The sequence below is a fragment of the Phacochoerus africanus genome, chromosome 5 (genome assembly GCF_016906955.1).
Source record: "Phacochoerus africanus isolate WHEZ1 chromosome 5, ROS_Pafr_v1, whole genome shotgun sequence".
NCBI lineage: Eukaryota > Metazoa > Chordata > Mammalia > Artiodactyla > Suidae > Phacochoerus > Phacochoerus africanus.
In genome coordinates this window covers 3000170-3026893 of record NC_062548.1, presented here as the reverse complement: position 1 = coordinate 3026893, position 26724 = coordinate 3000170, and the positions used below count along the sequence as shown (strand labels likewise).

The window sequence follows — 26724 nt, the reverse complement described above, 5'->3', positions numbered from 1 at the left end:
AGGCTGCAGGGCTGCCCAGCCCACAGTACATGGCCCCGGGATCATGACTGCGCCCCCAGGGAGCGCACGGCCTGGGAAATGCGCACATCTGGCTGTGTCAGCTCACCACACCGCCAGCCAGACGTGTCACCACAAACCACACGGCTCCACAGCACAGGTGTGTCACCTGACAGCTCTGGGGTCACAAGTCTCACTTGGCTAAAACCCAGGTGTCGGCAGGGCCGTCTCCCCCTCAGGGGCTCGGCGGGGGGGGCACCCCCGGGGAGTCTCCCTCCTCCCTCACCTCGCTGCGCCGGACATTTGCGCGCAGGTGGCGCTGTGGTTCTTTGTGCGTGAAGGCCTCTCGGAGAGGTAGCAGCTGAGCAAAGGCTGGAAGGAGAAGGGTGTTTCCGGAGGCCAGACCAGCGGTGGGAGCCACCGGCCTGCACGTGGTTGGGTGTCGGTCCAGGCAGCAGAGTTCAGACAGATTCCTGATTTCCAGTACTGACTCTGCCACCAACCGCTGTGTGTCCTCAGGTTAGTCACGCGACCTCTCTGAGCCGCAGCGCCCTTCTCGGATGGAGACCCAGGCTGCTGATCCCCCAAGCAGACCCTGGGACGCCAGGGCCACGTCCAGGCCCGAGGTCCCGATGGTGAAGTGTGTGCCGCCCCAGGGGGCCTCCCCCATGCCCCCTCCCACCTTCCAGGCCGAGCGTGTGCGTCTGGCACGTTCCTTCTTACAGACAGAGCCCAGATGCTCTTCACACGGTGGCTCCGCATCCCAGACCCCGAGTCCGGCTCTGCTGGGAAGCCTGTGTCCTCCCCCCGCCCCCGGCCGGCCCCTCGGGGCTGCTCCGCTGCCCGGCGGTTCCGAGTCCTCCTGTCCTTCATCCCCTGCTGTCCGAAGGAGCCGTCACCTGCAGGCCTGAGCCCGGCCGCGTACATTAGCCGCTCTTACTAGACCACCGCGTCTCGGAAGGAAGGAAACAGAAGATTTAAAACTCTTGTCTTGCCGAAAGCAGACGGATTGACTCGAAAATGACTCAGTCAATAAAAGATGAGCTCTGAAGAGGCTGCCCCCTCTGAGAGGGAGCTCGCCTTCCAGGGAATTCGTTTTCTGTTAAGCCCACTGTCAGGAGTTAATGATACATGCAGCAGGCGGAGTGCAGAAAGCGCCAGAGCCTCCTGCAACCTCCGCCGGAGCCGGCACGGGCGCCACGACGGCCAGCGTCTCGCTGCCTCCGTCCCCTGCTCCATCCCCTCCCGGAGCCAGGGAGCCAGGCCGCACCTCATCCTGCCACTCTCCAGGAACCTCTGTCCTGCCCAGTGCCTCGGCCCCTCCTCTGCCCAGGTCACCCCTGGAGCACCTGCAGGGAAGTCGCCAGAAACTTGCCGTCAGCAGCGCCCCGTCCTATCCCGTGCTGTCTCGGGGTTTGTGTCGTGCTCCCTGCTCTGGGTGGTGTCTGGCTCCGGCATACGTGTGTGAACAGGCATGTGACCTTGCACACATGGGTGCATGAGTGAGCCTGTGTGAGCACGTGTGTGCGCCTGGGTGAGTGCGTGTGCGTGTCGGGAACACACGTATGAGCACGGCTTCAGCAGTCTGCTGCTACCTGCCTGAGCCTCAGGTGCCCAGCCCGTGAGAAGGGGGCGCGCCTGGTGGTGCTTCGTAGGCTCGTCGCAGAGCTTCGGACGAGCCGGTGCACAGGGCGAGTTAGGCCTTCACTGGGCCAGCGTTTCCGATCCCGCCGCCCGCCGCCCGGGCAGCTGCGAACAGCACGGCGCGGGCCCCGCCCTTGCGGGGTGGGGGTGCCTTGGTTGGGAGAAGTGGGTGGTGACCAAGCAGGCAGATGATGAGTCACGTCAGAGGGCAGCACGTTCCACGAAGGTACCCAGCGCGGGCGCCCGAGAGGCCCTGCCGGTGGCCTGGGCAGCGGGCAGCCTTCTGACCAAGGGGGCTCCTCGCAGCCGTGCTGGCGCCCGAGGGCCTCAGGGGGCCCGCCCCACCCTGAAGGCCTGGCTTCTCTGCTCTCTGGCTGCGTGTCGTTGAGCAGGGAACTTACCCTCTCTGGGCCCATGCCCACGTCTGCCGGGCAGCTCGGGGCCACCCCCGGCCCGGTGAGACACAGGCCGCGGCCTCCATCCAGGCCCAGCCGGGCCTCCCCTCCTGAAAGAGGCCGGCGCTGCTCTGGCTGGGCGGGCGTCCTCCGGGGCTCGGGCTGCTGTCTCGGCTGTGGGGGAGGGCGCCTTCCTGAGAATGTGATGTCACATGAGCGCCCGCTGTCACCCCGGGAGTCTCCCACCCCGTAATCTGGTGGGCTGTAATTGCTGGTGTCTTTTCCCATCGTCTCTGTGCAAAGGTGACAAGCCGCTCGCCGAGTGAGCAGTTAATCATACAGAGACGCCCGTTTGAAAGCCGGCACCGCGCGTACCCAGGCGGGCGTCTGCCAGGCAGCCTGGCGGTGGGCACGCGCTCTGCTCATCTGCATGTAATTCCAGGGCCAGTGTCTCCTCTCCTGTGAAACGTGCAATTTCCGGCCCAGCGGGGAGCACGGGCTCATGATGGAGAGACTGTTCCCGGGCCCTCTGCTCCAGACCGCCCAAGCACTGCCGTCCCCTCTGGTGGCAGGAGGCCCTGGCCAGTGGGTGTCAGGCTCCTGTTGTCCTATCACAGAAGCCAGCAGTGGGGGACAGTGGTGCCCCGCCGCGCCCTTTCCGGGAGAGGTGTCCTGCCTGAGTGCTGTGTGGCGAAGGCGGGGCCGGGGACCCGGAGACACCCAGCTGGCTCGGGCACGCGCAGATCTGGGCAGGCTGGCCGCGTGCCCCTTGGCACCTGCCCACACACAGACCCCTCTCCTCTCCTGGAACTTGGGACAGGAAGGTGGCGTCCGCGAGGACCAGTGGGAGGCCCCTGCCATGTCAGGCCACTGCTCTGCGCCTCTGTGAAACCATCCCAGAGCCCGGCACTCGTAGGAGGCCACCGTCCCCTCGTCCCTCCAGATGGCCAGCTGGGACAGGACATGCACCCAGTCATTGCCCTGTAGTGCTGGCTCCCATGGTTGCTAATAAAATTGCATCAATATTTGATGGCTAATTATTAAATATTTAAAATGTAAAACTGAAATAGTTTAGAAGTTACCAGACATGAATAATTCAGCCTGGAAGCGTGGCCCAGCGCTGGGCCTGAGCCAAGCCAGCCGTCCTCCCCGTCTGCTGGGGCCCCCGAGTGTTCCCCAGGGACCCAGAGGCCCCATGGGCTCCTCGGCCTCCCCACTGCACCGGCCGCCGGGCTTCCTTGGGAAGGCCCCTGCCTCCCCCTCGCTCAGCCGCCTTCCTCCCCCTCGCTCAGCCTCCTCTGGGGGTGCAGCCATCCCGGAGGCAGCCCCCGGCCTTTGTTCGCCTGCAGGGACCAACTCAGAACACGTTGGCGTTCACCCCCGAACCCGCTGCTGATGCGTGGGGGCACGTGTTTACCTCCCCCCACCCCCCGCCTCCTGGCCTGAGGCTCCGGCCACCCCCTCATGCCCACGGTCCCTCCTCTCCAGACCTCCCAGGCCCAGACCAGCACGTTCCTGTGCTGCCCCCAGCCCCTCGAAGCCCAGCTCAGGATGGAGCCCAAAGCCACTGCGCTTCAGGGACCCGCTGGTGACAGGACGGCACCCCCGTCCGGAGCTCCCCCGGGGGCCCGGCTGCACCCTGTCCTCTCATGTGTCCCCATGTCCAGGCTCCGGTCTGGGTCTGGCGTTGCCCCTTGGGGCTCTGGAAGACCTGAGACCTGCTGTCCCCAGGCCACCAGCCAGCTTGGCTCTTGGAAGAGTGGGCGGTGCCCCCCCTCGCGCCCCCACGCCCTGCCCTCCCCCATGGGCAGCCTTAAGTCCTTCCTCTTTGCCTGTGGCCCTGGCGGCCTGTGAGCGTGCACCGCGTCTAGAAACAGCCGCCAGCTCAGCCCCGGCTCAGAGGGCTGCTCTTTTAACGGTGAAATATTCGTCCTTTTTGTTGGTTTCTTAAAGCCTGGAAATCTTAGCGTTGCCTAAGTGTTTTTTATTCACTTTTCAGAAAGAGAAATGACTCTGTCCTGAGTCCCCAAAGGAAAATTTCCAAAGCGGCTTCCAGCTCCTGAACCGTCGCCGCAGGAGCCCCGCCTGCCGGCCTGTGATGAGCTGGGCCTCCGCCAGCACTGGGCTCGGATCTCTGTGTCTGTGACCTGGGCTGGTCCCTTCGCCCCTTGTCCCAGGGTGGCCCCCACCCACCACTGGGCGGCCCTGTCTCAGCACTAGTGTCCCCAGATGCCCTGGGCTTTCGTCACCATTGCCTCAGGGACGAAAGCCCTTTCGGAGCCCCTGTGGTCACCCGGTGCTTTTGTCATGACCCTGGTCGGCGCACGCAAGAGCGGGCGCGGGCAGGAGGGCGGAGGGAGCAGCCCCCACCCGTCTGCCTTGACCCCCCGGGTTGTCCTCCCAGGGCACCAGGGCACGTGGGGTGGTCCCTTTCACGGCTACGAAAGCAGATGCCAACGTGGGCTCAGAGCGAGGCAGACGCAGCCCTGCCGTGCACCACGCCTCGCGCCCTGAGTGAAGGCCGGCGCGCACGTGGCTCTGGTCCCTGGGGCAGGCGCGGCCTCGGCTTTCAAGCCATGTGACCACGCACACGGCTCCCTGCCCGCCCGCCCCTGGTGGCCAAGTCCCACCCCGGGTTAGATCCACGTGCGGGACGCGGGACCTCGTCTCACGGCCGGAACGCGCAGCGTCCCGTGGTTACGGGTCCCCATCTCCCTCCTGGGCGCGCTTTGTCCTTCTGTCCTGGACTCCATCTGGTTTCCCCTCGTGTCTCACGCCCTGGGATCGCCTGGCTGAGCTGCCGCCCGTCAGCTGTGGGCTGGCTTCCTTTTCCTGGGCCGTGTTCCCCTCGGGCCCCTGCCTGGCGCTCACCGGACCCCCGTCCCCGGGGCAGCTGCCTGCTGCGTCCCCCTGCCCGTCTCTGGTCTGTCAGGGCATGTCCTCCGGAGCTGAGGACGGCGGGCGCGGGGTCTTTTCTGAGACCTTGTCCCCGCAGACCAGCTCTTGGCCCAGGGGAACGTTCCAGGCGGAAGCCCGGTTCCCCAGCGCTTTGCAGGCTGCCCTCCGCTGAGGGTCTGCTCGGTTTTAGGAGGTGGTCCCGAGGCTCGGACGTCCCCCTGTCCCCGGCGCCCGCGTGCTCTGAGCATCATCACGGCGGCCTCCGCAGCCCGGAGAGACACGCCCTTTGCTTGCAGAGGCTTTTGGGGATTTTCTTGAATTTTTCACTCCCACCCTCCTTCTGAGGTCTTGCGAACCCCTGTTAGTTGGGTACGGGGGCCCCAGCCTCTCGCGTGGTCTTTCCTCCGCTCTTGTCCGGGACTGTCTTGAGCACTGTGTTTGCAGGGCCCTGGCCTCTGTCTTGGCTGCACGTGGACGTCCAGCAGCGGGTGGGCTCTGCTCCATTCTCCGACACGGATGGAGAGGTGGCCTCCTGCAGGGCTTCATTCTGTCTTTGCGGCAGGAGCTCCCCGCAGCTCTGCTGACCCCTCACCAGGAGGCAGACCGATATCCGCGTGTGGGTCGGGGAGCCTCCGTCTGGGGCTCGTCCGTCCACTAAACACAGAGGTGTGGCCCCAGCCCATGTCCTGGAGGGGCCGCACCCCTGCTGCCAGGGGTGGGGGGCCAGCAGGGAGCCCCTCCTGCCCTGCCAGGCTCAGAGAGCCACCGGGGGGCATCCCCCGGCGCGGGCAGTTGCGGTGACCGAGTGCGGGGGGGGGGGTGAAGGCCCTCCGGCCCCCTGCGGGACCGGGCCCCTTCCCTGCACAGCCGAGGGGCAGGTCAGCGCCATCAGCATCGTGGGGGCTGGCTCCTCGGGAGGCAGGCGTCGGAAACAGAGCCAGGAGCCACAGCTCCTCTGTACCAGCGTGAGGCTGGACGTGGTGTCCCTGCTGTCCTCTGCTCGGGAGAGGCAGGGCTGTCATTGGGCAGAGGAGCCCTGGTGACCCCTTGGACAGACCCAGGCCTGGATCCTTGGCGCCCTGCCTGCTGTGCCTGCGCCGTGTGCTGAGCCCTCCTCCGGCCCAGCCCCGCGTCCGCCGCCTCTCCTCCTTCCGTGGGATGGGCACGTGTGGGGGGTGGGGGTGCATGCGTGTGTGCCTGGGTCAGCCTCCTTTAGGGGTTTTGTGGGGTGTGGTGTGCGACAAGCGACAGCAGCGCCGTCTGTGCTCCTCGAAATGCTCTGGGGACACGGTTCCGACCAGGAGACCCGGTCCCGCCCCCTGGGCTCCTGTCGGCAGGAGGATGCTCCCTAAATACCCTGCTGTGCCGTGGAAACGGCTGTGAGGGAGAACCCGAGGCGGGAGACGCTGCCCAGGTGTGGGCGAGGCCCTGGAGCGGCTCTTCGGTCTGAAGCCGCCTGTGCAGGTGGACACGGGGGGCAGAGGCCGTTCCTCAGCGCCCGGCTCCTCTTAGAAGCTCAGAGCTCTGTCTGGGTGACTCAGGCCCTCGAGTAGGACGGGGGCCACACCGCGCCAGATGGGGCGGGGGGGAGCCCGGAGAACAGGGAGTCTGACCCGCCGCCTGGGCCGCCCTGGGCCGAGGCCGCTCAGAGCGCGGTGGTCCCGGCAGGAGGCTCGGGCCAGGAAGCAGCTCGGCCGTGAAGTCCAGAGACCTGTGTTCCGGTCCCTGCTCTGCGCTGCCCCCCGCCCGCTGCCTCCCCCGTGAGGGGCTGCCTTCCCCACGGGTGGCCGGGCGGTGGGCAGCACTGCTCTGCGATCAGAGCCCTTCTGGACTCGGCTGCGGCCTTGAGAGGCCCCAGGATGGAGGTCACGGTGCTCGGAGCAGGTGCTGCTGCTGGAGGTCTGTCCGCAGGGCCCAGCGCCGGGCCAGGCAGGCACACGGGACCGCTGGGGTGCCCCAGGGGTCTTTTGCCTGTTTCAGAGCGCTGTCCCCCTGCGCCTCCGCCATCCCAGAAGCGGAAGGGGGAGCAGGCAGTGCTGGGTGCCGGCGCTGGTCTCCCTCAGAGTGGGGTCGGCGGTGGGGTCTGGCCGAGCGGGGGAGGAGCTGCTGCCGGGGCCCGGGGCCGTTTCTGCCACTGCGCCACGGCCCCCTGCCCTCTGCCTGCAAGCTGCTGAGAAGGAAACTGAAGGCCGTGCGGAGTGCGCTTTGAGTAAAGTAGAGGGGCCGCCGGGCTCCGCCAGCCGCGAGACCAGGGCTGGAGGCCTGCAGAGGCAGGCTGGGCCCACGCCTCCCTTCTCTGTCTGTCTGTCCATCCATCCGCCTACCGCTGACCACTCCTCCAAGATAAAACCAGTGTCCAGATTGGGGGCGGGGACCTGGGTCTCCGGAGATGAGTGCGTGTAAAGGCGTCATGCTGACTCCTGCCCCGCCGGCCGGCCGCGACAGCGCCGTCGAGCTTGTCCTGCGTCCTGGCCACACAGCTCGCCCAGCCGCCGCCTGCAGTTCCCGGGGGGTGGGTGTTGGAGGTGACGGTGAGGACAGCTGGGGGTCGGACCGCCAGACGGCCCCTCAGATGTGGCTGGAGGCAGCCCGTGGGCCTGAGCCAGGCCACACGCCAGGTCGGGAGCGTTGGCGCTGCTCCTGGACCTCCACGTCCACTCCTGCCTGCACCCCGGGGCCTGTGCTCCACACCCAGGCCCTGGGCAACCGGTCCTCTCTTCCTGATGCCCACTGGTCCACCTGCCTCCCCTCCCACCCCCAGATGTGCAGGGAGGGGCTGGAGGGGGTGGCGAGGCGGGAGGACCTGCCGAGTCCGGCCCGGGCACAGGGCCTTGGGGACCTCTCCGTGTGTGGACGTACTCTGGGCCAGCGCCGGGGGGGAAGGGGCGCCTGGGCTGGGCCCGGACGTGGGAATCCTCATCCCGAGTGTCTGGTGACACCGTCCCTGGCACAGCCAAGTGGCCTGGGGCGTGTCCGTGGCAGTGAGTCCTGGGCGGGTGGCCGGGAGCCTGGCCGAGGCCTGGGAGCCACGCGTCTGCCCTCCTGGCCCTGTCAGCACACGTGGTCGTCGCCCGCAGGTCGGGCCGGAGGCCAGGCGCTGGGCCTTGGGACAGCATCTCGAGTGCCCCGCACACAGGCCACCCGGTCCCGCCAGAGGAAGCCTGCGCTCACTCAGAGCTACGCCGTTTCCAAGGAGGAGGGCCTGTCGGTTACTTACCTCATCCAGACCGTCCTGAGAAGTATGCGTGCACGTGCGTGTAAGCAATTGCGCTGCAAGAATCAACGGCAGCGGCGGCGGAGGTCAAGACACTGATTTTGCCCCAAACCGAGGAGGTCGCCCCCGGCCTCCCAGACCACCTCGCTGGGTGGGCTCTGCTGGAAGCAGCCTCCCTCTTGCCCCACCTGCCCCAGCCCACCGTGTGGCCTGCAGGGAGCCGCCCCTGAGCCCCAAGTCCCGGCCCTGCTTTGTGGGGTGCCTGCCGGGGGTCCCGGTGCCGGGTACGCGGAGCGTGGTCCCGAGAGCGGCCGGTGGCACATCTGCTCCAGGGCCTGTGGACTGACAGGCAGCACTGCGACGCTGAGGGCGGAGGGGTTCCCTTCCCCAAGGTCAGGATGCACTTGTCAGCGGGTTTGATCTTCCCCCTGGCCGTCTGGGGTCTGCTAAAGGCAGCGCTGTGCCTGGCGCGGTGAAGGGTGGTGGAAGCCCCTCCGGGAGCCGACGTTCCCTGCTGACTGGTCCGACCTGCTCGGGCCGGCAGGAGACAGGGAAGAGCACCGGGGTCAGAGCTGCCCGTTTCCTTTCGGTCCCCCGGTCTGATTACTCGCCTGGCGACGTCCGCGGCAGAGGCTCTCAACTCCAGAATAAGAGCGTCTGAGGCCAGGGGACCAAGCGGGTCGGCGGGCCGGCCAAGTGGCAGGTGCTCGGACGTCCAGGAGCACAGCCGCCGAGGGGAGGCTGCAGGGGCAGTGCTGCCACCAGGATCCTCATTCAGAGCCCGGGAGTGGGGGTGGGGGGCGGCTGCAGGCCGTGTAGACAGGACCCGACATGTGGGTTCAGAACCCCGGCGTGTCCCAGCGTGTGAGCGGTCCTGAGGTTGTTGGGAGCCAGGTCCTGGGGTCAGGAAGCCATTCCGCTGCTGCGAGTCTGTGGCCAGGGGCTCAGCCCTTGTGTCCGTCTGACCAGCGGGGGGCGGGGGGGGGGGACCCTGCACCCCACAGCCACGTGGTCACAGCCAAGCATGTCGGGGCCTGCGCAGTAGTTGACCCAGCTCCCACCCGAACCCACCCGGTGCTCAGCCGCCAGCCCCTCGCTTCTAGCTTCCTCCTGGAGGCGGCCTCAGGAGGCAGCTGTGTGCCCCACGGACCCAGAACCAGTGGGGGGTGGCGGACAGCCCAGGCTGGGGGGCTCTCTCTCTGGAATCCCGGCTCCCTGTCCTCCTCACCCCTCCCCAAGGTGAGCCGTTCTGCACCTGCTCCTTTTAAACCAACCCCATCAGGGAGGGCACCCACACTAGCTACAGACAGGCCATGGATCCTGGGGGGTCAGCCCAAGGAGGGGTCTGTCCCCGTCCCCGAGGGGGTCCAGGGCAGCTCCAGCGGGGAGATAACTTGTGTGCGTTGAGTAGAGGCAGGCTCGCTGATTCGTGGGGCTTAACCAAAGTTTAATGACTCAGCGGGCGCCCGGGCAAAGGCTCATGGCATCGCTAGGTTACCTCTGGGACCAACGCAGCTGGTGTCTCCCTGTGCAGCTGTGCGCCTGCGGCCCTGGTGGGGGCCAGGGCTCTCTGCCCCGAGCCGTCCGGTCAGAATAGGCCCAAGGGGCCTCCCAGGCCCTGCCCGCCCAGGGAGCCTCTTGGCCCCCCGGTGACTGGTCTCCGGGCAGCCGTCAGGGGAACCCCCAGGCGTGCGGTCCCGTCTCCAGATAACGTCCACCCCCATGCTTCTCCGAGCAGGCTGCGGCCGGGCCCCGGGTTGCCGTCCAGGGTCGGGGTCCCCGTCTGCAGCCCCTGGAGCGGGGCGCGCCCAGCCCTGTCGCCCAGGCCGTTTCCCGCTCCTCCCCCGCCCCCGGGAGCCGCGGGCGTCCGCCTGGGCCCGCCAGCGTGGCCCGTGGCCCCTCTGCGCCCGCTCTGTCGCTCACCGCCTCCCCTCCCCTCCCCACAGAGCTGAAGAGGCAGGTGGAGAGTGCGGAGCTGAAGAACCAGCGGCTGAAGGAGGTCTTCCAGACCAAGATCCAGGAGTTCCGCAAGGCGTGCTACGCGCTCACGGGCTACCAGGTGGACATCACCACCGAGGGCCAGTTCCGCCTGACGTCCATGTACGCCGAGCGCAAGGCCGACTGCCTCGTCTTCAAGGTAGGGCCGCGCCGCTCCCCGGACACGGGCCGCACGAAGGCGTGGGCACTGCTGAGCCCGGCCTCCCCCAGCTCTCTCGGGACCCCTGCGGGGAGCACCCGCCCCAGGCCCCGAGCTGCCCTCCACTCCTGGCGTCAGCCCCACCTCTGGGGGCAGCAAGGCAGGGGCTCCAGTGTCAGCAGTGCCAGGGCTGAGGGCCAGGGGTGGGGGGAGCCACTGTCGGGCCAGGGAGGTGCCCTGGCCATTGCCAGGTATGCAGCTAGACAGTGACAAGACAAGGGAGAAAAGCCGCTGAACCGTGCTTCTCCAGGTGCTGGAGGAGCCAGGCTGCAGGGTCCCCCAGGAGACGGGGGCAGGGGCCTGTCTCGGCACGTTTGCCCCAATGCCCGGGCAGTGTTGCCAGGGGACAGTGCGGGGTGAGGCAGGCCCTGGAGCAGGACCCCTCTGGGTCAGGGTGGCCTTGGCCTGGGTGGCATCTAGGCTTCTGGACTGGGCCAGTTGTGGGGACTGAAGCCCGTTTGGGTGGGGGTGGGAGGACACGTCCCGGGGCAGAGCTGGAGGTTGACCCGTCGACCAGGAGGTCAGGCGGGCTGGAAATCTGGGTGGAGCAGCCCGGTCCCATCACTAACCTGTGGGCTCGACGCCCCCGACCCCCATGAAGACGGCGCCAGGAGTGGGGCGGGGGCTGCACTTAGGCCCCCTGCGCTGCTGCGGGGACAGGTCTGCTGTCTGACTCTGCCCGTGCTTGTAGCAACAGCGAACCAACTGCCGGGTTTTTTTGGTTGTTGTTTTTTGTTTTGTTTTGTCTTTTTAGGGCCGCACCCGTGGCACATGGAGGATCACAAGCTGGGGTCTAATTGGAGCTACAGCTGCCGGCCTGCACCGCGGCCACAGCCAGGCCGAATCCCTAACCACGGGGCGAGGCCAGGGATCAAACCCGCAACCTCATGGTACCTAGTCGGATTCCTTTCTGCTGCACCACGACGGGAACTGCCGTTTTCCTTTTTTATAAAAAAACCCCGTAGCCAGTGTGACACACGCCTTTCAAGCATAATTCGGAAGTAAACAGGATGGCTTTTTGCTCCGTCATGATTTTATGATAAACCCGGTGCTGGCCGGGCTCTGGAGGGTGCTGGGGTGGCCTGTCGCCACATCCTGGGGAGGGTGCAGAGGCAGGAGACGGGCGGGAATGGAGCTCACGAGGCAGGAGGGGGTCCCCGTGGGCTCGGCCTCCGGGCGGCCACCCGTTGAAGGCTGGCGTCTGGCTCCCGCTGGCCCATCCGCGGCGGGCGGCCCCCTCTTGTCCCTTCCTTTGTCCCCTCCTTGGCGGTCTCCCCACTTGCGGTCACACCTGCATCTCAGCCTGGTCTCTGGTCTCCTAACATTTCGCAGCGTTTTTTCTAGATTTCTCAGATTTCTGGGTCATGTTTGTCCATTTTCACACCTCCCGAAACTTTTCAAACCTTTAAGTAAAACATGCAAACCCGGAGTCTCTAAATAACCCGTCAGAGATGGACTTCGTCACTGTTGGGTAGTTCCCTGTGCTTGGGAGTCACTCGGGGTCACTCGGAGTCACTCGATAGCTGACAGCTTGTAGAAACCCCGTGCGGTTTTCAGCAAGAGTCCGTAAATAAAGGCGCCCCGCTCGGAGCCGGTCCCTGGGGTCTCACTGGCCACATCGGTCTTGCAAAGTACGAAGCACAGTTCTCACTGGATTTCGCATGTTCATTAGCGGAAATGATGACTCATTATAAAAACAAAACCTTGGGAAAACTCTCCCCAGTGTCGCGTGTTGACGGATGCTTGAAAACCCAGAACACGGCTCACGTGGAATCCCACCTCCCAAACACAAGCACTGCTGGCCTGCTGCATTTCCTCCCGGTGTCTGCGCGTGTAGGAAAGCGTGTTTGTGTTCACAGAGTCGGGACCGCAGGTTTACACGCACGCGTACCCCTGCACGGCTTGCTGCCCCCACACGGGTGGTCTCTGCAGACCCACGGTGCTGCGCCTGCCTTGTCACCTCACTCAGGCCCCCTCCCGAGAACGCACCCTCCTCTCGGGCTCCCTGGCGGCACAGGTTTGAGCTGCTTCCAAGGCCGAGGGCTGTCAGGCGCCGGGGCCCAAGGGGGCGCTGCCATGGGAGGGCGCTGAGGACAGGCTGGGAGCTGCCAGCCTGCTGGCGGGAAATCTCGAGCAGAGCGCTGGAACGGATTCTGCTGGCAGGTTGCTGTCATCGCTGCCTTCTTGCTGCTGCCGGAAGCGCTGAGCCCAGGGACGGGATGCATGGCCCACAGCTGCCCCGCCTGCCAGCTCAGGGCCGCGGACGGGCAGGGAGCCAAAGAGGAGATGAGCAGGGCAGACAGGCCTGCCGCCCACGGACCCTGCCCACCGACCAGCAGGCCGCGGGGGTGTGAGGTGCACTGGGCCGCCCCCGTCCTGCAGCAGCTGCGACCCTGTAGGCGCTCAGCCAGCTCACTGGACTCTGCGACTCCAGGCCCTTCTCACTCCTCTGGCCTCCTGGGTCCAGAGGGGTCTCCCTGTGAGCCTGGCCTACCTTAAGGCCTGAAGGAAGGGGCTTGGCTGAGCCAGTGGGAGCAGAGTCCCCCGAGCTGTCTGGGCCCTGCTGCCCGAGGCTGGCGCACAGGTTCTGCGGCCATGGGTCAGGCTGGGGAGGGACCCAGGGAGTGGCAGCCTCCAGGCCACTGCAGGTTGTTCTCCAAAGGCGAGTTTCAAGGGAGGAGGGAGTGAGGGCAGTTAGGACGGCCTGTGCTGCTGCAGGTGGGGGCTGTGGCTCCTCCCCGCGGGGCCTGGCCTCCCCTCGCCCATGGAAGAAGCAGGTTCGTCCCACGTGAGCTGGCAGCGGGGGGCGGGGGGGGGGGGCGCCTGTTGAGCTGTGCAGGCAGGTGGTTTCCAGAAGCTCTGCGTGTGGGCAGGCTGTGATCACCGCCCCGCCCTCCCCTCTGTGCAGCCTGTCTCACTGGGGTCGCAGGAATTCTCCCCACCCCACCCCTGGCACCCGGGCCAGAAGGAGGAGGCAGTAAGAGCCGCCCACGGGGCAACGGGACAACCCTGAGCCTGCGGCCCCCTCCCCACACCTGACCCAGGGCCTCGCGGGGTCCGCTCAGAGCACCGGCAAGACAAGGACACGGATTCTGGAGTCAGACAAACAGCTGTCGAGCCTGAGTTTCCACATCTGGCCTGGGGCTGCGATGGCGTCTGCTTGCAGGGACCCTGCAGGACACGCGCTGTGGCTGGGCCAGCACCGCGCCCGCGGGTCCTTGCTCCAGGTTTACCCTCCCCCGTAACCAGGGTCCGAGCCTGGCCAGGCCCCCCCCCGCCCGGCAGAGGGCTCTGGCACGGAGGCTGGGGCCTCAGCCGCTCCCCGTTTCAGTGTCCCCTCCCGGAGGCCCGGGCCTGGTTCTGTGGGTCACTCCCGGCCTGGCTCCCGGGAGGCCGTCTCTCGCTCCTGGGGCTCCACGTCCTGGTCGGGACTGCAGCTTCTGGCTCCGCCTCAGGCCCCTGCTGACCACGGGCAGGCAGATGGACGCTCGAAGCCACTGCCCGGACTGGTGGCCCTTTGCAGACACGGTGCCGTGTTGGGAGGTCCCACCGAGGCCTGAGCGCCTTCTTGTGGTGCTGTCATCGCAGCATCCTAGGCGTGAGGCCGGGAGGCCGGGAACAGAGCGGGGAGGCGGCCTCTCCCCCCAGGCTCTGAGCCCCGCGGGACCTGAGCCTGCCACACGTGCCCGTGCGGAGGGGACGGGGGGTGGGGCTGGCTCCCGGGGCCTCCACGAGGGGGTGTCTGCGGTAGAGTGAATGGTACCGTCAACTGTGAAGGCCGCGGTGCGCCCCGCCTGGTGTACGGTTCTTCCGTGGGTTTTGACCCACGCACGCCATCACACCGCGCAGAGCAGCCTCGTGCACTAAACACCCCTTTGCTCCCCGCCTCCACTCCACCCCCGGTGACGCCTGGTCTCCTCGCACCGTCTCCCCGGTTTCGCCTGGTCCAGAGCGCAGGGGACACACAGTCTGCAGCTCCCAGGTCGGCGTTTTTCACGTAGTGATACGCACTGGCCGTGCCCCCTTGGCTTTTCCTGACTCGAGAGCTCACGTCTTTCCTGCTCTGAGTGACGTTTCCTGGTCTGGATGGACCGCAGTTCCTTCTTGCACCACCTGCCGGAGGACGTCGTGGTCGCGTCCGGTGGTAGCGGTTGTGACTAAAGCTCCTGTGAGCAGCTCGGACGTGTTTGCAGTCCCCGAAACACACAAACGCGTGCTCAGCCCCCAGGCCAGGCAGCGGCGGGCTTGGAGCCGGCCTCGGCCGCGGTCTGCAGGCGCCAGGCCCGGGCACAGGGCTGTCCACCCTCCGGCCCGTGGGTCCGGATCAGGCATCCTCACAGCCCAGCTCAGGCCCGGCCTCCCGGAGAAGCGGAAGCCGGCCTGGCTTCTTTGTCCTCCCAGCCTGGCCCCGGTGAGAGCCTGTCTGAAGGGCCAGGCCACTCCTAGCTCCTGGGCAGGGGGCTGGTCCTCTTTGGGGCCAGGTTCTCGAGGCTGACCCAGCGCCGGGCTGAGTGTGAAGCTGGAGAGCCCGCCCCGGCGGCCCCCACTCCTGGTTTGCTGTGCTCGCCCTGGGCCGTGCGTCTGTCCCGCCGTCCCACGGCCTGGCCTCGGCTGTCCCCGCGTCGGGTGTGACCCAGGGCCGGCACTGGGTGGGTGTCTGCCAGGTAGAGACAGCTTTCCGGGTGTCCTCGCAGGAGCGGCCCCTGCCAGGCTGTGGGAAGGTGCTGCACATGAGGTCAGAACCACCGAGGTGACTGTCACCCGGCCTCCCCCAAGCCAGGGCACCTTTCTTAGGTGAGGCTTGACCCCGTGAGCCTCAGTGGCATCTGCGGCTCCCAGGGCACGTGGGCATGTGGGGGGGGCATCCGGCGCTCAGGCCCGTGTACACGTCCTACCTGGGTCGGCACACCCCACCTCCCCCCGCGGGCACCTGCTCCTGAGAAATCAGCACAGGTGAGGGTCCCCCAGGTCCGTTCGCGAGGCCGCGAGGTGTAGCCCTCAGGACACCGCCGGGAGGACTCCAAGCCGTCCTCCAGCCCCCAGGCCATCCTGTCAGCCTGGCTCTTCTCGCACCCCGGGGGTCCCACCTTCTGGAAGCTGCCTGCCCACGGGCCCAGGAGGGGCTGGCTTGCAGATGGCGGGGCCTGGGGCCCCCACAGACTTACTTGTTGGGCCCCATGGACCAATAGAGCAGCGGACGGGAGCTCAGGCGGAGGCCCCCACGGCCCCTCCTGTGCAGCACCAGGGAGCCTCCCTTGCTCCCCCTGCAGGCGGGCCGTGTCCACGCCGCCCAGCTCTGCTGCCTCAGGTGTGGGCAGGAGACTCGCGTGTATGCCAGCCTGCCCCTCCCTGAGCCCTTCCACCATCTGGCTCACGTGCCCTGCCCGCTGTGGGCCCTGCCCGCTGTGGGCCCTGCAGTGGCCCTGCCGGGACAAACCCCTGCCTTCAGGTGTCCTGTCTAATGGGCACAGGCCACCAGCCTCCTGCGCTGCTGGGACAGGGAGGTGAGGGCCGAGGGGACCGTCCCCATGTCGGTGGCTTCAGGAAGAAGATAGCTGTGGATGAGGCCGGGCTCTGGGGAGAAGCTGGAGCTGTTGGGGTGGGGGCGTCCCGTGTCCTGGAGCCCGATCAGCCAAGCGGGGTTGGGGGGCACACATCTTGGGGTTGCCTTGGCAACAGCTGTTGGCTGGAGGAAGGAGGGGCTCAGGGCTCAGGAGGGGGGAGCCGGGGATTCCCCTCAGCAGGTGTCAAGCTGGCCCCCACCCCTGCACACACACACATGCACACACGCGTGTGCACGCGCACGCGGCCTCTGTGATGCTGACAGCGGTCCTGGGTTCCTGGGGCTTCTCCTCATCCGCTCACAGCTGAGCGGTGGGGCGTGGAGGCCACATCAAGCTTTCTTCCCCTTTCCGTGCAGCAGAGTTGGGGCGGTGGCTCCGAGGGGGTGAGCTGAGAGCAGAGCGCCTGCAACAAGGCGCTATGGCCCCAGCATCTCGCTGGCTGAGTGAGGCCAACCAGCTTGGTCTGGGCAGCGGGCAGGTGGGAGGCAGCCCCTCGTGGGGCTGGAGGGGGACTGGTCTGGAGCCAGTTCCTTGGCAGGTGGCTTCCTGGAAACTTCATTCACATGCTCGGGCCTTTGTGTCAAGAGAAGGGCTGGTCCAACGCCGGGATGCGCCGCCCGCCCCGAGGCCCAACCAGGGTGGTCCCTGCCTCTCTCCATCCTGCTGCCTCTCCTGAGACGCTGGCATGGAGTCCACGGTTTGACGGAGGTTAGGTATTGCGAGAAGTGACAGTTGCGGGTGCCGCCAACTCCGTCGAGTGCTGAGCTGATCCCAGGAAGAAGGCCGCAGCGGAGGCCTGGCCCCGGCCACTCTGGCCCCCAGGCCAGTCTCTGACGTGCTCCTGCATCTGGGGACGTTGTGTAACTGAATAGAGTTCAGCTGTCATGGGGCCAAGGAGCAGGCAGGTGACATGCAGGTGTGGTGACTTTTAGCCCCCAGGGCTGGCTGGTGGCTGAGCTGCTGGTGGCTGCCAAGGCAGAGCTGAGGTTCAAGGGCATGGCTGCTGCAGCCGGGGCTGCCCGAGGGTGGAGACGGCCAGGAGGGTCAGGCCAAAGGCCCTGGTCTCCCCAGAGGTGCCTGTGAGGAGCCGAGCACGGGTGTAGGCGGGCGGGCGGCCGGGTGCTGTTTGACTGCGGCGCAGCTTCTCGTCACACCGGGTACAGTCATGCCCGCCCCGCGTGGTTCACCTCCATGGTCACGGGGCCATCACGCCTCCCGCCGCTCAGAGGCCCACCTGGTCTCCCCTGGGACTGCCCAGCCGAGGAGGGGGACGTCGAGGAGGGCGGTGACCCCGTTACTCCACGTGGGATCCAGGAATTCGCTGGGGTGTCTGCTCCGAGTCGTCTGCGGGACGGGGAGGGGCGTTCCCTTGGTGGTGTTTCTAAAGCGCACCCCTGGCCCTCGGGGCGCTCGGTCTGTGCCCCCTTGTCCGTAAACCTGACCTGTTGCCACCCAAGTCCTGCAGCCTCCTCTCCCACTGGCTCGGCTCGGGAAGAGCCCGGGAGCCGCCCCTTCCCGGGCCGCGCCGAGTACAAGGTGTTTGGCCTCCAGGCCCCCGGCCAGTGAGGAGCTGGCCAGCGGCCTCTGGGCTCAGACACACCCTGGGCTCCCAGCACCGCTGCTCTTCCTGGACGAGCTGCTGTATCCTGGCTCTGACGCAGCGTCCCGGCCCCCCCGGGCCTCCGCTCCGGCCAGGCCTGGCTCCCGGGCTGCTCGGACAGGCCTGGGGCGCCCAGCGGCGGTGGGAAGGGGGCCTCGCAGGGGGCCGGCTCCGGTGGTCGGGGCCTCTGTGCGGCCAGCCGAGGCCAGGCTGAGGGAGGGAGGCCGGCCGGCCCTGCGGGGCAGTGGCGGGCGGAGCGGCTCCGCCAGGGCGACCCGGCCTGCGGACAGCGTCTTTGTCCTGGGCTTCCTCCCTGGTGGGCGGTCGGCACAGTCCGGACTCCTGACAGAGGAAGCCGACTTGGGCCGTCCCGTCTCCGGCCGTAACCGCGAGATCTAGGCGGAAACTGTAATTGGAATCTGCCTTTCCGGGGCCCTTGAACTTCAGATGGAGGTGCTCCAAGTGCACGCTGACCGCAGGTCCTCTGGCTTCTCTGGCCGGGCCCGTGCCGCGTCGCAGCGGCTCCGGGTGTTCAGGCAGCCGCAGTGTGTGCTCGGCTCTGCCCCCTGCGAGGCGGGTGAGAGGCCAGGGCTCGGGGTTATCCGAGGCCACTCCCGCTGTGCGGCCGGGCTCGTCTGCAGGGGAGGGTCGACTTGGGAGCTGAGGGCTGGAGGTATGGGGCAACCACAGGACTCCCGGGCCCGGTCCTCAGCTCAGGGCAAGGACAGGCTTGCCGCCGTCGGGGCAGAGCTGACAAAGATGGATTAAGATCCGGCTGGCTTGGCGTAGAGTGGGCACCGCGTTTCTGGTCACTGAGGTGGTTGGGAGGAAGCTGAGGCTTCTTGGCAGGGATGGAGAGTGGGCCTAGGGTTTGGCTGCATGGCAGTGTCTTCCCAAGGACACGGGTCATTTCCTTCCTGTGGGCAGTGGGCCCCCGAAAGGCCACACAGTGCGCTGGAAGAGGCTGGTTTCAATTCCCGCATCTTGTGCAAAGGCCCCGTGGTCAAGGAGGGAGCGCCATCCTGTGCTTCCCAGTGTCCTCACCCATGGCACCCTGCACACGGCCTGTGCCGCCACCACCTCCACCCACCAGGCAGAGGCACCCAGCCCTGGGTCACCTCCAAGCCCCTCCCCCTGGGCCACCAAGTGCAGCTGCGCTGACCTGCGCTGAACCTGCCTCTGGCAGCTCCTCTCCCGCTCCGGCAGGCGGAGCACACCTGCTCCTTGGCCATCGTTGTGGGCGCCGAGTGCCGGGACCAGGACCCTCACCGCAGCCTCCCACCTGGACCCTGGGCTCCAGCAGGTCAGCACCACCTGGCCCCCCCACCTAGCAGACCTTCAGAGGCCCTGGGCCGCCACCCAGCCCTCTCCGACCTCGAAATAGCCCTCCTCGCTCTCTTCCCACCCTGGACGCGCCCCTGCAGGCCGGTCTCCCATTGCCCTGTCTGTTCCTTGTAGGGCATGACCAGGCCTTGGCCTGACCCGGTGCTGCGAGTGCCTGCGTCAGCCAGGATCCCACATGTCGGCCCCGGAAGGACCCCTCTGCCCATCCGGGGTGGGGGCGGGGGCGCTGGGGACCCACTGCACCCCCTCCTCACCCACCCAGAGCTTGGCTCAGGAGACCCTCGCGCTAGCCCCTTCCCCAGGCCTGGGACCGTCGCCTCTGCCTTTACAGGGACTCCCGGTTCAGGCACCATCGGCCTGGGGGGCGCGCCTGCCCTTGGGGACCCTGGGCTGGTGCCATGCACTGCTAGGCTGGACCGCGGTCCCGAGGCCCTAGGGGTCTCTAGGAGTAGTTGTCCAGCTCATGGAGCCTCCAGGGGCCCAGGTGCAGGACCGCCTCTCCGTCCCCATCTCAGGGGCCTGAACCTCTGCATCGGAGGACAGGCGCAGGCGACCCCACAAGGTGGAGCCGCTGCTCTTCCCCGCCCCCGCCGCCCCGTGCTGTCCCAGCTATTGATGCTGAGGTTCTGAGGCAGCCAGGACTGATTAACTGTGCAAACTGAATTAGCTCACATCAAAGTTTGTGGGAGGCACCCTCCGGCAGCTTGTGTGCACAGCCTCTGGTTGCCAGGAGGCCCAGGCACCTCCCCGAGGCTGCGGTGCCAGCGCAGACCGTCCTGCGTCAGGTCTCAGCTCCGGCTCGTCCTGTCCCGCCCTCCCCCGACGCGAAGCCATGGTAAATGACATAAAAGCGGTTTTTCCAAGGGGTCGGAAAGGCGCGTGGGGGCAGCGGGCCACGTGCCTGAGACCTTGCATGGCCCAGCCGTGGTCTAGGCGCTGGGGACCGGGGGCCGGGCTCTGGTCTCCGTCCTGGGGCGCAGCTGTGCTAAAGGGGCCCAGAGAGCTGGGGTCTCGGTGGGACACCCGTGAGCTGGAGGGCCAGGGCTCGGGGACAGGGTGCACACTGACCCCTGGGGTGACCCTCTCCGACTCTGACCTGGACGGGGGTCGGGCCCCGGGCCCCAAAGAGCCAGAGGGTCTCTGACTGTCACCTCCAATTCCCCACGGGCAAGCCAGGGCAGCGGGATGTGTGCTGGGCCCGGGATGGGGAAGCCTGCCCGGTCCCACTTCTGTTCAGCCACGTGGCGCCTCGGCCCCGGGCCCCGGCTTGGCGGGAGGAACAGCCACGGGGCTCCTAGTGGTGGCAGGTGCCTGTCCAGTCTCTCACTCCTGCACCCCTTCAGGAGGGGCTTCCAGAGCACCCACCAAAGATGGGCACAGACCCCTGGCAGAGGGACCGGGGGCTGATCCTCAGCCCCGCCCTCTGTCCTCACGGGGCTCACATTCATGCCCCTGGGCACTCCCTGTGAGCCCCAGAACCTGCGAGTCTGGGGCTGGCGCCCTGGATGGGGTGCTGGTGCCAGGGGGCAGGGGTGCTGGTGCACACCTCAGCTTCCTTGGGTTGGGGGCTGGGTTGCCCCTTACCCAACTCAGGGTCTGTTTGTGATGGGGGAGAGGGTTTGGTTTCAGGTCAGAAATTCTTAGATAAATAGAATTTAAACTCCCCAGAGCGGAGTTCCCGTGGTAGCTCAGCGATAACGAGCCCAACTAGTATATGTAAGGATGCAGGTTCGATTCCTGGCCTCGCTCAGTAGGCTAAGGATCCGATGTTGCTGTGAGCTGTGGTGCAGGTCACAGACGCGGCTTGGATCCCCTGTTGCTGTGGCTGTGGTGCAGGCCGGCGGCTGGAGCTCCGGTTCGACCCCTAGATGGGGAACTTCGTATGTCGTGGGTGCGGCTCTAAAAAGCAAAATGAAGTTAAAAAATAAAAATAAAATCCCTAGAGCGGAAGTTCCTTCTGTGGTGTAACAGGATCAGCAGTGTCTCTGCAGGTTCGATCCCCAGCCCGGCAGTGGATTCAAGGATCCAGCGTTGCCGCCGCTGCCGTAGGTCACAGCTGCAGCTCGGATCGGATCCCTGGGCCAGGCACTCCATAGGCCGCAGTGTGGCCAAAAAGGAAAGAAAAAGAAAGCCTCCAGAGTGGGCAGGTGTCGGAGACAGGCTCAGAGCTGAGGGTGGAAGCTCTGGGTGGGAGGTGGGGGCCGGGGGCTGAGGTCCGGGGAGGGCGTTCCAGGCCAGGGGTCGAGGGAGTTTGTGTGAGAAGGGCCAGTGTGGGGGAGCATTCCCGTGTGTCAGGTGTGACCCCTGGCGCAGCTGTGGAGCGTGGCCCGGGTCGGGCACGTGGAGCCCCCAGGCCATGGCTGTGTGTCGCCAAAGCTTCACTTACGGAGTGGCCAGCGGGTGTGGCCTCCGCGCCGGTTTCACTGAGCCCTGTTCTGGGAGGGGCTCTACTTGCCCGGTGACCACGGCACCTTGCAGGGTTAAGGAGCCGTTTGCTGTGTGTCCGCGAGAGAGACTGGGGGCCTGGGCTGGCAGCCCCATGGGTCTAGGTGAGATGTGGCCCCTGCAGCCCCTCCCTCTCCTCGGGGCGTGTCCCCGCCGGGAAGGCAGGCCCCGGCCTGGTCTGATCCTCCTGAGCCCTGCCTGCGGTCCTGGCTCCAGTCCCCAACAGGCCCCCTGTGGCTTTTCTCTGCCCGAGCCCCAGACGCCGGGCCCCGTGGGGAGCAGGATGGGAGCAGCACGGGGGAGAGCATGGCCAGGACCCGGGCCTGAGTCTCGTCTGTGAATGGGGTGAACCCCTCTGGGCCTCCGTGTGCTCATCTCCCTCGGGAGGGCTCCGCAGGCCTGGTGATGCCCGGCTCTGACCCCTGCCGCCAGCCCGTTTCCTTGTCTGCAGCAGCCACACGCAGGCCAGGGCTGGGGCTCAACTTGGCACAGACGCCGGCTGCCCTCACCAGGCGTCACCAGGCTGCCCGGCTCTGGGAGCCTTCATCCCTCCCCTGGCCACGCTTTTTCCCGCAGCAGGGTGGAGCCTGGGGACTACCTGGGTGCCCCGTCACGGTCCCCCTTGCTGCACCGGCTGCTGCTGGAGTGGCCGTGGCGTCTGGTCCTGCAGATTCCTTCCTCCGCTGGCAGGTGGGCCTCAGCCTCAGGGCCCCTGCCTTGTTTCTGCTGAGCTCATTTTCGTGGTTACTCTCTAGAGCAGGCAGCGTTTGTTTCCACGTTACATGTGAAGCCCCCCCCTCCCCCTTTTCTTTTCTTTTTTTCTTTTTTTTTTTTTTTTTGCTTTTTAGGGCCACACCTGCAACACATGGAAGTTCCCAGGCTAGGGGTCTAATCAGAGCTGTAGCCGCCGGCCTACACCACGGCCACAGCAACGCCAGATCCAAGCCGCATCTGTGACCTACATACACCACAGCTCACAGCAATGCCAGATCCTTAACCTACTGAGCAAGGCCAGGGATCGAACCCACATGCTCATGGACACTAGTTGGGCTTGTTAACTGCTGAGCCACGACGGGAACTCCCAAAGCTCCCTTTCGAGTTGACTCTAAGTCGATCTGTAAAGGTGGTTGAGTTAAAGAAAAAACATGAAGCAAATGACAGACCTGGCAGGCACTCGTTCACTCCCCGGCAGCAGCTGGTGGGGGGTGGGGGCGGGGGCGGGGGGGGTGCCCCCCACGGCCGTGTTTAAGCCGCGTGAGGTGTGGAGAACCTTGGGCACAGAGACGCACTTCTCCAGTTGACCCTGCCTCCTGGCAGCGGGCGGGATCAGCCTGGCGGACAGACCCCAGTTGTGGCCCTTCTGCTGAAGCCTGGAAGGCCGGCTCGCGGCTGAGACCCGTCCGTCGAGGCATTGAACCCTCACCTGGGCCGCATTTTCCCCTGAGAAAGTGCAGGTTCAGAGAGGCGGGGCCCTGTCGTGCCCGGAGGAGCGGCTGCTCTGTCCAGGGTTGTGGGGCATCTTACTCCACAGCCGTCCACGCCCCGTCGGTCCCCGTAGCAAGGAGGCGCTCTCCTGGGCAGTAACCGTGCCGTTCGTCTCCTCTGAGTCTTCAGCACCCGAGCAGAGCCCTCAGGGAGTGCTGGGCGGGTGGCGGACACGGGACAGTGACGGGGAGGCGGTTGGCTGTCTGCAGGCCCCGGGAGGCCCACGGGGGGCACACACCCCGACGTGGGCCCTGAAGCCTGGGGAGGGTCCCGGGAGGAGCAGGTTCCGGAGGCAGAGGCCCCGGCACACGGAGGCCTGAGCCACACGTTCAGGGGCGGGGTGGCTGGAGCGCAGGACAGCCTTGCTGTCCTGTCCGGGACTTGGGGCTGAGGGGAGGGCGGTTGTGCCTTCTTGTTGCGATCCCGGGGGCCGGGGCAGCGGGGTAGGGGGGGGTCTCGCCTCCTGCGATGGACCCGCCACCGAGCGCGGGCCTGGCCCGAGGAGCTCTGAGGTCCTCTTCCGCCCGAGGGGACGGAGGCCTGCAGGAGAGCGCGTCGCTCTCCGCCCCCCCCCCCCCCCCCCGCTGCGGCCGCACCCTGACCACGTATGTCACCTCCCAGAGGTGGCATCTGGGCCACAGGCCACACACGGGGCTGTCTCTCCGAGTCCCGCCACACTGGTCCAGCCTGCGGCTGCCCCGTCTCAGACGCCACCCAAGCCGCTCTCAGCCGGCAGGTCAAGGAGCCCAGGTCCCGGGAAGGGGCGTGTGGGTGTGGCCAGGGGCGCACCGGCCACCCTGCCTGTGGGCGCCCAGCCCCCTCACTCCCGGGATCTGGGAGGGAGACTGTGGGACAGATGCCCGCGGCCCCCCCCCCCCCCCGCCCCTCCCTGCTCAGCATGAGATGCGGCCGCCGCACCGCAGCCCCGGAGCCGCACGCAGCTCTGGCGCCCAGGGGACCGGGGCGCGTGCTCCGGGCTCCCCGCCGCTAATGATGGCAGCTCCGGCAGTGATTTCCCTGGCTCGCAGCCTGACCCCGTGGTGAGGAAAATCACGGTGAAATTAAATCAAATCTCAAATGTTAAACCAACCAATTAAAAAAAGCAATCGCATAGAAACATGAATTTTTCACAGCCCCGTTGTTCACGCTGTCGGGACTAAAGTGTGCGAGGCAGGGCCTTCGGGCGCTCCCGGACACGGCCCGGACCTGCAGGTCCCGGACACGGCCCGCGTTCCAGGACCAGCCAGATGGAAGACACCCTTGCCCGGGCACCAGTGTCCTGGTTCATGGTGTCCCCAGCCCCAGCCCAAGGCGAGGCCTGGCCTGGCCGTCTGTCCCCCGAGGCAGCCTCTGTCCCCTGTGCTCGCTTCCTGGCCTTCGCGCTGGCTGGCTCGGCCTCCCCTCCCCTTCTCTTCCTGGCGGAGTCCTGAGCCAACCTCTTGTGTGGTGGGTCCAGGCCCCGCTACCCATCTGCCCACTCAGCGAGGCAGAGGCTTCGGTGGCAGCCGGTGGCACAGCCCCTTCCCCACCCAGGGAACCTGGGTAAGAACCCGCGTCTGTGCAGGACAGGCTGTGTCCACGGGTCGGGGGGCACCGGCAGGGAGTAAGTTCGGCCAGTGCCGCCCAGAGCAAGCTACAGGTTTCCAGCGCTCCCGGCCAAACTGCCCAGGACGGTTTTCACAGGACTGGAACAGATGACGCTCAAGTTTATACGGAACCATGAAAGACCCTGAACTTCCAAGGCAAACCTGAGGAAAAGGAACCAGCCGGGAGGCATGACCCTCCCAGACTTCAGACAGCGCTTCGAGCTGCAGTCACCAGAGCACTGCAGCGGCGGCGGCGGCGCCGGAGTTCCCGTCACGGCTCGGCGGTGGCACACCCGACCCGTGTCCAGGAGGACGCGGGTGCGGTCCCTGCCTCCGTAAGTGGGTGACGGATCCAGCGATGCCGGGAACTGCGGTGTAGGTTGCAGACGCGGCTCGGGTCTGGCGCTGCTGTGCCTGTGGTGTGGGCCGGCGGCTACAGATCCGATTCAGCCCCTCGCCTGGGAACCTCCATCTGCTGCAGGTGCGGCCCCCAAAAGACAAATATCCGTATTTATATATATCGATGGAACAGGAGAGAGTCCAGAGGTAAACCCACATGCCTTCAGTCAATTAATCTTCAACTAAGGCGGCGAGACTATCAAATGGGAAAGAGTCTTCTCAGCAGGTGGTGCTGGCGACCTGGACAGGGCGTGCGGATGAGTGACGTCAGAAGGCACCCCCACGCCGCGCGCGTAAACTCACGGTGGCCTGAGGGTTCAAACGCGAGGGAGACAGCGTGAAACTCGTAGAGGAGCAGGTGGGCAAAACGTTCTCTGTCCTGAGTCGTCCCAGGGTTTTCTTAGGTCAGTCTCCCGAGGCAACAGAAATAAAAGCAAAAAATAAAGCAGTGGGATCCGATGACACACAGAAGAGAAAACCACAAATAAAACGAAAAGGTAACTTACAAAGTAGAAGGAAATATTTCCAAAAGATGTGACCAACAAGGGCTTAATTTTCGAAATAAAGACAGCTCATAAAATTCAGTAACCAAAAACCCAAACACCCCAATTAAAAAATGCCCAGAAGACGGAAACAGACCTTTCTCCAAAGAAGCCCTACAGATGGCCCACAGGCTCCTGAAAAGCTGCTCAGCATCGCCAGTTATTAGCGAAATGCAGGTCAGCAGCGCAGTGGGTGCCTCCTCACCCCAGTCAGAACGGCCGTCATTAACAAGTCCACGAACGGCAAATGCTGGAGGGGGTGTGGAGAAAAGGGAACCCCCTGCACTGCTTGCAGGAGTGTAAATTGTTAGAGCCACTGTGGAGAACAATAAGGAGGTTCCTTTAAGTAAGTAAGAATAGTGCTACCTTATGATGCTGTGGTCCCGCGCCCGGGCATATAATTCAGAGATACACGTCCCCGTCCCCCCCCCCCCCCGCCCCGCCGTGTTCATTGCAGCACCATTCACACCAGCCAAGGCATGGAAGCAGCCTACACGTCCTTTGACAGAGGAGCGGAGACAGAAGGTGTGGCACATACACTCGGTGGAATACGACTCAGCCCTGAAAGAGCATGAAGTGGTGCCATTTGCAGCAACATGCGTGCAGCTAGAGATCTTACGAAGCTAAGTCAGAAGTCAGACAAAGACAAACATGTGACCTCTCTTATGTGTGGAATCTAAAACATGACACAAAAAGGAGTTCCTGTCGTGACTCAGCAGAAAAATGAATCTGACTAGCATCCACAAGCACGCAGGTTTGATCCCTGGCGTCGCTCGGTGGCTTAAGGATCTGGCGTTACCATGAGCCGCGCTGCAGATCGCAGACTTGGCTGGGATCTGATCTGACGTGGCAGCGGCATAGGCCAATGGCTACAGCTCTGATTCAGCCCCCAGCTTGGAACTTCCATGTGCCGTGGGTGCAGCCCTGAAAAGATAAAAAATAAATTTAAACAATATGCAGAAAAGAACGTATCTGTGAAACAGAAGCAGGCTCGTAGAGAACAGACTTGCGGTTGCCGTTGGGAGGCGGATTGGGAGGTGGGGAGCAGCAGAGGCAAACTTACATACCGCGTGGATAAACAGCGAGGCCCCCTCTAGAGCCCAGGGAACCCCGTGCGGTCTCCCGTGATGAACCGTAATGAAGAGAAGATAAAAAGAATATGTGTGCGCGCAACTGAATCACTTCGCTGTGCAGCACGAGCTAATACAACGCTGTAACTCAACTGTACCTCAATAAAAAATAACATAAATTTTTAAAAGGCGTGGTTCGGCCACCTCTCCACGCATCCGCTGGTGCTCGTGGCCTGTCCGCCTGTCCTGGGCTGCCCTCCTAAGGGTGGCAGTCAGGAGGCCAGGGAGCTCACAGGCTGAGCTTCCTCTCGGCCACCTGGCCCAGGAGTGCAGGCTGAGACACG

The 26724-nt window shown here is 65.7% G+C and overlaps 1 protein-coding gene across 11 annotated transcripts in view; it reads left to right on the top strand.

Annotated features, from left to right (window-relative positions):
• Positions 1-26724, top strand: part of MAD1L1 (mitotic arrest deficient 1 like 1) — a 308486-nt gene that overhangs the window by 260348 nt on the left and 21414 nt on the right. For all 11 annotated transcript variants that reach the window (XM_047779416.1, XM_047779417.1, XM_047779418.1 and 8 more), the window contains one exon: positions 10095-10285. In XM_047779416.1, the coding sequence (XP_047635372.1) occupies positions 10095-10285 (191 nt within the window). The remainder of the gene's footprint in view (positions 1-10094; positions 10286-26724) is intronic.